The sequence below is a fragment of the Ananas comosus genome, linkage group 19 (assembly GCF_001540865.1).
Source record: "Ananas comosus cultivar F153 linkage group 19, ASM154086v1, whole genome shotgun sequence".
NCBI classification, from domain to species: Eukaryota; Viridiplantae; Streptophyta; class Magnoliopsida; order Poales; family Bromeliaceae; genus Ananas; species Ananas comosus.
In genome coordinates this window covers 7,800,432-7,809,464 of record NC_033639.1, presented here as the reverse complement: position 1 = coordinate 7,809,464, position 9,033 = coordinate 7,800,432, and the positions used below count along the sequence as shown (strand labels likewise).

At 34.9% G+C, this 9,033-nt stretch overlaps 2 protein-coding genes across 2 annotated transcripts in view; one reads left to right on the top strand and one right to left on the bottom strand.

The window, feature by feature from the left end:
- On the top strand, positions 643-5,512 carry LOC109724588 (heptahelical transmembrane protein ADIPOR1-like). The gene is made up of 4 exons (XM_020253461.1): positions 643-1,032; positions 1,226-1,321; positions 1,759-1,816; positions 4,586-5,512. The coding sequence occupies exons 1-4, from the start codon at positions 734-736 to the stop codon at positions 5,249-5,251; spliced, it is 1,119 nt and encodes a 372-aa protein (XP_020109050.1). The 5' UTR covers positions 643-733; the 3' UTR covers positions 5,252-5,512.
- The window catches only part of LOC109724720 (flowering time control protein FCA), a gene marked incomplete in the record, with an annotated part of 16,810 nt that continues 14,673 nt past the window's right edge, over positions 6,897-9,033 (bottom strand). The window contains 5 exon segments of the mRNA XM_020253638.1: positions 6,897-7,261; positions 7,859-7,904; positions 8,003-8,065; positions 8,745-8,780; positions 8,867-9,033. Coding sequence (XP_020109227.1) covers positions 7,254-7,261; positions 7,859-7,904; positions 8,003-8,065; positions 8,745-8,780; positions 8,867-9,033 — 320 coding nt within the window.

Here is a 9,033-nt window from a genome sequence, read left to right as displayed (position 1 = left end):
TGCATGACACACATAAAATTCTAACTCATTAGATGTGTTCTCTCTGCTGAATATACAATACTAAGAATATCAGTTCAGAAAAAATATGATCCCATCGCATTATTTAATATAACATCAGAGTAGTAGAAGGTTCCAAATTCGAGTGATTCAATTAGACTCTTAATACTATTGATTTCTCGAATTTGATTCAAATTCATGTCGTCGTAGGAAAATACAGGTAAATAACTAACTAGACAAAAGCCTATATGTAAAAAAATCATAATTTTTTTTATACCTGAGACCCAAGTTCGGGTAGCAAAATCTACCGCCCCTAACGCAAGTGGCAAAATGGCTTGATGGTCGGTACCCGAGACCCAAATTCGAATCCTAGTTGATTCACATTTTCAGCTAAGTTTATTTCTAAATTAAATAAACGAAGCATGTAGCATGCTACCTTCCTCTCTCAAAAAAAAAAATCATAAATTTTAGACACTGATTTTTCGCAGATCGAAATTCGTAGATCATATTTATCGGATTAGATTTCAATCATAATTAGGTGCGCACACGCATGCACCACATGCACCAGGAGCAGCCAAAACAATTAAAACTTCTCAACTCCTTACTATTTAGCACCCCTACAAACACCACAAACTTTGTTGCATGTGTGTAGAGAGAGATCTAGAGAGAGAGAGAGAGAGAGAGAGATCTAGAGAGGGAGAGAGAGAGAGATTTAGAGAGAGAGATCTAGAGAGAGATGGAGAGTGAGGTGCATGAGCAACTACAACTACACATGAAGGATTTGGGTGGGTTGGATGTGAGGAATAACAGTTGTAGTAACAATAACAAGAAGAAGAAGAAGAGCAACAGCAAGAAGAAGAAGCCTAAGAGGGATGATGATGAGGAGAGAAAGTATGGGTTGGTGAGTTATGAGGAGCTCCCTGAGTACATGAAGGAGAATGAGTACATCCTGGGGTATTATAGAGCTGAGTGGCCCATCCCCAATGCATTACTTAGCCTCTTCTCATGGCACAATGAGACCATCAACATATGGACGTACGTATGAATTAACTAACTAAATCATATATATATATATATATATATATATATGAACCCCTTTTCTTTTCTTTTCTTTTTTTTTTCCCTTTTTTTTTCCTTTTTTGTGTGTGTGTGTGTGTGTGTGTGTGGAGTAGTGTTATATATATATGTTAATTTACTTATTTTATTTGTTTGAACATGTATTTTGTAGGCATCTACTGGGGTTCTTTGTGTTCTTGGGGTTGACACTGTTGCATGTGAGCTATTATGTCCCCCAGGTGGCTGATCTCCTTGGGCACCTTCCCTGGTAATTAATTAATTAATTCCTAGCTAGTATTTTCTTCTTTTTCTTTTTGTTGGTTGCTAATTAATTTGTAGTTTATTTGGATAAATAAGGAGAGGACCTAGTTATTTTAATTTCTTTTTGTCATAATATTATGAATGCATATATATATGCTATTGTGATTTAATTGAAATAATAAAAATAATAATTTCCTTCTAAAGTGCAAATTATTGTGCACTTTTTGTGTTCATAAGTGGATTGTTCTCATTTGTGTGTTTCTCTTAACTTGTTGAATCCCACCCCCTTTATAAAAAAAAAAAAGGGTTAAAAAAGAGAAGTGTTTAAGTACTCTTCTCTATCTCTCTCTCTCATATGACCATGGTTTTTTCTTTTTCTTTTTTTTAATTTAATTTATGTTCCTGACTCAATTAATTAACTGGGCTTGTGTTTATTTTGTGCAGGTATGGTTCATCATTAGCAGTGGAAAATGCCTCCTACAATATGGGAAGTTTCTTTGTGGTATGTTCTTGAATCTATTTCTTGAATCTAAAAAATATGCTTTTTTGTCTTAAAACAGTGGAGAAAAATATACATGCATGGTTGGGAATAAAGTAATTTAATCATGTACTTAATTTAAACTAGGATATGGAAAGATTTTTTGTTTTTCTTTTTATGCGCAAAAAATGCAAAAATACCTGCAAACTTTATCGAATAGTTCAATTGGTAAAGTTATAAATTAAACAATCATGTTTGCGGCATATCTTATAAATGATCTTATATATATATATAAAGATTCAAAAGAGAACCTACTTCTTCTCTTTTTGTGGATAAAGCAAAATAAATGAATTACAAGAAGAGGTTGAATCCATCTTATATAGTATTAAAAAGAGGGATTTTAATGTGTTTTGAAACATCACAAGATCACATATAAGACATTTGTCGAAAATGTGTGTCTAATTAGTAACTTTTCTTGAGAAAAAACAAAAATTTTGTCAAACTATTTGATAACGTTTACAAAGTATAGTTACTAAAATTAGAAGTTCAAGGATTCATTTGCCAAAACTCCAAAGTTTTGGGCATCTGTACATTTTTTTTTTCTTTTGTTTTTTGGTTTTTTTTTTTTTTCTTTTGTTTTGTTTGGAAACAATCACATTGGCATGTCCACCATAAAGGACATGTGAGGACAAGCATGAGTCATGTGATTTGTTGGAGCATTAATTGAAAGGGCTTTTTTTTTTAACTTGCTTTTTTTAGATGAGATTGTTTCCAACCTGTATCCTTTAATGCTTTTGGAATCACTAATTTTGTCCTGCAAAATTTGGGAAGCCCAAGTAAGTATATTTCATGAGTAGCAGAAAAAAAAAAAAAGAAAAAAAAGAAAAAAAAAAGAGAAAAATTTCAAATACGTGGTTTTACACTTTCTCACTTTAGTACCATGTGGTTTAAAATGTATCAAGTTAGTATCCTGTACATCTGTGGTTTCGCGCTTTTTCACTTTAGTATCATGTGGTTTAATATTTCGTTAAATTATATACAAAAAACTTCAGATACCCTAACTAGATTTATCGAATATTCATTTTAATATCCTTTCGTTTTAACTTTGTCACTGATTTAACGAAAAAAATACCCCGAAATAATTAATAAAAAAAAAAAGAAACCACATGATACTAACTTGATATAAAAATGAAACCACAGAATACTAACTTGATACATTTTAAACCACAGGGTACTACATAATAAAGATTATTTCGGTTAATTCAGTTTTCCTAATTTCTATTTTTTCTTTTAAACCGAATTACCAAAACGGTTCGGCTTTATACAAATTTGTAAAAAATAGAAATTAGGAAAACTGAATTAACCGAAATAATCTTTATTATGTATTAATTTTAAAGTTCAATTGACTTTTTAGATAGTTTTATCATTTTTTGTTTTCAGATTAAAAAGATTAAAAATATATACTTTTTCAAGTAGTTTAGTATGTTTCAATTTTTGGGTTTTTCTTTTTTAAACCGAACCGAGAAAATTTAGAAGCAAAAAACCAAATTCAATGGAAACCAAAATAATTCGGTCGACTCGNTTTAGATAAAAGTAATCATATTTATATACTTTTTCAAGTAGTTTAGTATGTTTCAATTTTAGAAAAATTCTATTCAAACCGAGTCGACCGAATTATTTTGGTTTCCATTGAATTTGGTTTTTTGTTTCTAAATTTTCTCGGTTCGGTTTAAAAAAGAAAAACCCAAAAATTGAACCGAACCGATCAATGCTCGCTCCTAATTTTGACTTTGGACAAAAGCTTCAGATCATGCCATGATCCAAAGTTCAGAACCTAAACATTTATGTCGCCGAAATAGAGTTTCTGCAAAAGTGTTTTCTAACGAGCGTTAGTAATACTTTTATTAAATATTTTCCTTTAAAACTTTTCCAATATTTTTGGTTACAGCTTAGAATTCAGTTGATTTCGATTAAGAAGAGTTCAATCGAATTTAATTAAAAAAAAAATTCTTAAACAAACTAGAGTAAGATTGTGACCAATTTCATTTTTATTGTTTGAAAAAGAAGAGGTAAATCCTTTTGCATTTACTTTTTAATTAAATGGAAAGAGAACTAATATTAGGTACTTTAATTGATATTTTGGGAATTAAATAAGTGGTTGGCACCCACTACTAGGGCTGGCAATTCAGCTCGCTGTCCGCTAGTCAGCTCGTGTTCAGCTCGAAATGAGTTGGAGATCGATTATTTGTTTAATAAACAAGCCTAACACGAACTGAATTTTTCAGCTCGAAATTTTAACGAGTTGAACACGAGTTGGAATCACCTCGATCATGCTCGGTTCGATGTAGCTCGAATATATATATATGTATTACAAATTTTTACTATTTAGATTTTAGGGCAACCTAAATGTAAAGAGATTTATATTTTATGAATTTTAATTATTAGATTAAGATTTTAATTTCTAATTTTTTTTCGATTTTTTATTCAAGAGTAGGACTAGCAATCTAACATGCTGTTCGTGAGCCGGTTCACGTTCAGCTCATTTATTAAACGAGTCGAATACGAGCTAGCCATAGCTTACTTGTGTTCGGCTCGTTGACAGCCCTAGCCTCTACCAGCAAATAATCATAAATTTTGGTTTAATTGTATCAAGAAGATATATTGAACAACATCCTTTCAATGCAAATTTAAATGCAAAACATTCCTTTCAAGAGATCTAAAATTTAAAAGAAAAGGCAGGAATAACGAAAGTTATCCGAACGTTCGAATGTAACATATTTATGATAACCGCAGGGAGCTAAATCACTGAGTGAGCTGAATACGGTCGCCGACCACCGTTCGACGGCGGCAGCGGCAGCGGCGCGGTGGCCGTTCTTCGTCTTTCTCGGCGGGTCCATGTTCTGCCTACTATCGAGCAGCGCCTGCCACCTGCTCTGCTGCCACTCGCGCCGCCTGAACGTCTTCCTGGCCCGGCTCGACTACGTCGGCATCGCCGTCATGATCGTCGCCTCCTTCTTCCCGCCGATCTACTACATCTTCCTCTGCGACCCCCGGTGGCGCCTCGTCTACCTCTCCGCCATCTCCGCCATGGGCTGCGCCACCGTCTTCGCCCTCCTCTCGCCGCACCTGAGCGCCGGCCGGTTCCGCGCCTACCGCGCGATGCTCTTCGCCGGGATGGGGTTCTCGGGGGTGGTGCCGGCGGTGCACGCGGCGGTGGTCAACTGGGGGGAGCCCCGGCGGAACGTGACGATGGCGTACGAGGTTGCGATGGCGGCGGCGTACGCCGTCGGGACCGCGTTCTACGTGTCGCGGGTGCCGGAGCGGTGGCGGCCGGGCCGGTTCGACCTCGCCGGCCACAGCCACCAGATCTTCCACGTGTTCGTCATCGCCGGCGCGCTCGCGCACTACGGCGCCGCCACAATCTTCCTCGAATTCCGCGACGAAGTCAGCTGCTCTTAGGTTGACTTTGACTTCTTTCTTTTTCTTTTCTTTTTCTCTTTTTTTTTCTTTTGATGATTTGATTGTTGATACGGTGGGTATTGTTCATTTGCTTTTCCTGTTGGTGCCATTCATCATGTGATTTTTTTTTTTTTATTGGATTCTTGTGGAATTATACAGAAACGAGAAGTGAGTGTTATCATTTTGCTCACAAAAGGCTTTTGCTTTTACACTTGTAAATCCATTTATAGAAATTCAAAAATATATGAATTTATTTTACTAGTTATTTAGAAAAATACAAATTAGAGTCTGAGAAACTCAAACTGTAGATGTAATCAAGTAAAAATGGCTTCTTTTTGGCTGTTTATCTTCATAATTGTTAAAGTAAAATTCTTTTAATTCTATTGTCTTTTTGATAAGAAATGAATACCGTAAAATAATGAGTTTTGCTAGAATACTATCAGTAGTAAACGAGTCATTTTACTACTTATTTATTTTCGATGATAGAGCTTCCAAATTGACGATCGGCTCCGTTGAACATGATCTATACTACTTGAAGTGTTTAGAAATCAAATTTCAAATCTTTTCGACATCATTTGCCTAATGATCAAAGGGTTTCAAAATTTGTAATTTTAATGGTCGATAAGAGGCATTTTCTCGTTTAACGGCGTAAAGATATCCAAATCAATTGAATTTTTGTTAGAAAATTTTTTAAACTATTTGAAACAAGATCTATACTCTTGATCTTGATTACAAGACTCCTATCATCATTTTTTCAAGAATATTCATTTTCAGCCATTCATTTTTCTGTTCACTTGATGGATAAAAGAACAATATCGAAAGTGCGTGAAATTTGATTTCTAGGTAGTTTAAATGGTTTAGATCATATTTAACGGAGCCGATCGTCAATTTGAAAACTCCATCATCGAAAACAAATCAGTAATAAAACGGCTCATTTACTATCGATAGTATTCTAACTCAACTCGTAAAATAATATTATTATTATCTCTTATATAACTTATTACATAAATAATAATTATAACAAAATAAATAAAAAATTTTATATAATTGTATAATTATATAAAATAATAAATTATAATATAATAAATAAAATATTTCTTTTATTTTTTAAGTTATATTTTTTTTCTCACAACTCCGCTCTATAGTTGACTTGGCCCCACCTTGAGACATTGAACTATGGTGCCTAGAAAAAATCTTTGTAAGCCACAGTTTGATTCGAGATTAAGTAAAAACTTATTATTCCAATAATAGAGTTAAGTTCAGGATTAAAATAAAATTAGAGTAATTTTGTGTTTGATTGAGAATTAAATTTAGTTCAGATATAAGTAAAATAATATTTAATTGGAATAGATAGGATAAGAAGGATAGTGGGTAAAATAGTATTTTGTTTAGTTTAAAAAATGGAGTGGCTAACTCCACCCCCAAATTAGGTATTTGAAAATAACTTCGGGATTAAAAAATTATTCCACCCCTTAACCCCAAACCAAACGGGTGCTTAAGTATCAACAGTAACCATATTACGATGAACCAAACACTGACGGTGCCTGTTTATGGCCGAAAATCACTTTTCGCTTCCAGCTTTCGCCCAAACAAATAAGCCCTTAATGTGGAGCAGCAGAGTGGAGAGAGTGCTATTTAGATAATTTTGCTGCAAAAAAAAAGCAGTTGCACACCGGAAAATCCATTCCGAAACTACGCCTAGTATTAGTTCTAATCTCAATAAAAAATACGATGACAAGACGGAAAACTGAGCACGATTCGAACAATCGAAGCACTCTGAAACTACTACTCTTGAGAACAGAAACAAGACTTATTACACTGTTTGTTTAATCCTACTTTGTAAGATATTCAAAGATACAACAATGACAGAAAGAATGGCGAACAGCTGCGGTGCAAGGTCGAATTCTATTACTCAGCTCTTTCGGACGGAAAACCGTTGCATTAGAGATCTATTTTTACCTTTCCTGAGCTCTCACGTACCTTAGTAGACGATATCTTCGGATCATGAACCTGAAAACAAATAGCACTCTTTTGGTATCAGATATGCAATTCACAACCTCTGGTACATTAAGATAAAAGAGCAGCAAATGGAGTTACGAGTCGATTCCTGAAGCTTTTGACTATGATTTCTACTACACCGTCGTAGTCTCAAATTTAATAATTTAGTCCCCAAAGTTTGTTCAAGTCCTTCCCATCATCAGCATAATCATGAGACTCGGCTAACATGAGAGTTTTATAAGATTAGTTCACTAGCAACCTACTGATTTGACGTTTCATGGACTAGCACGCTAGTGGAAGGACCTATTTGTTATGTAAATAAACTTTAAGGGCTGAATTGTCAAAATTGAAGCTCTAGGAATGTACGAAAAATAGGAACCAATTTGTTATTATCGCAGCATCAGGACATGCTAGCCGAGCTCTTTCTTACATTTGAAGACGGTTTTGCATTACAAAATAAATTTCTAAAGGGCATGTACTGATTTTGCAGGAGTGTATAATAGATAGATAATTTGTAGGGTTACATATGTAAATGTCTGGGTTAATAATTCAATCTTCAAAAGCACAAAGAAACTCGTAAAGGAACATTGGCAACGTATGTTCACAAACCTGCAGGTTTATTTTTCCAAGCCCACTCCTGTGCAGACTGGAGCCCCTGCATGAAATTCGATAGCTGAGGTTATATGGCAACAGTAGGCACCAACATTTTGTATTGGGAGATTTGCAGAAAAGGATTGGCATCTAACAGAGTACCTGCTGGACTCGGGTAGGATCAATAGAAGAATTAGCTGCTTGCAACTGAGCATAGTTTGGGTCCTGGAGCAAGCAGAATGATGAGATTAGAAGAAATTATATAATAAAACCATTCACTAGTCTTTGCGGACAATGTACAGGAGAGACATGTTTCTAAAATTTGTTTAAGGCTTATGACCGATGAAATGAACCATGCAGCCATACTGGAAGGCACAATAATGAAGAGTTTTGTCAATCCTCTCTAGATAAAACATTGTATAATTTAAGAAGATGATAAAAATCAAAGAAGAGAAGGCATTGAATGGTGCATATGAGACCTAGTAACTCGAGCAGTTCATTATCCCTAATAATAATAAGAACCATCTCCTTTATTTCGTTTTAGCTCCCCTAAGATCCTATTTATACTATAAACCAAATTTAGAAACATGAGATAATGTAAAAATCATTTCAGCATAATCTCAAATTTTTCTACCAACTTCAATTTCTTTTTCTTCCCTCCTTTTTGATTTGAATTTTTCTCCTTTTAATAGTTTCATTTTTTATTTTTAAAAAAGCCAGAAGATAAACCCAAATACACAAAAACAGATAAAACCCAAGTAATTGAACTCTCTAACATAAAGTACCCCCCACCCCACCCCACAGCTGCCACCCACCCCCCAAAAAAAAAGAAAAAAACCAAAGGTGGCATTATGCTATCATGGTTGAAAGGCACAATTTGATTCTGTTGCGCTAAAGAACTCACCTGAATGTTTTGCTGGCCAGCTACAGCAGCTTGATGCTTCAAGATAATAAATAAATAAATAAATAAATATGACAAAATAAACACATTAATGATTATGATATAAAAATAAAAATTGTGCCTACCATGATCGAAGGCTGAACAAGCTGCAATTGGGGCTGCTGCCTCATCTGCATAGGCTGTGCCTGTTGTGTCTGAGGAATTTGCTGATTAGGCTGAACCTGTGCATGTGCTTGCGCATGAGGCGGCGATTGGAGCTGCTGAACAGCAAGCTTCTGTTGCTGCTGCAGCA

Excerpts from the sequence above, each read along its gene's own strand:
- LOC109724588 (XM_020253461.1), top strand. The coding sequence starts at position 734 with ATGGAGAGTGAGGTGCATGAGCAACTACAACTACACATGAAGGATTTG. Across the intron at positions 1,033-1,225 it reads GAGACCATCAACATATGGAC|GCATCTACTGGGGTTCTTTG; the intron begins GTACGTATGAAT and ends TGTATTTTGTAG. Across the intron at positions 1,817-4,585 it reads ATATGGGAAGTTTCTTTGTG|GGAGCTAAATCACTGAGTGA; the intron begins GTATGTTCTTGA and ends TGATAACCGCAG.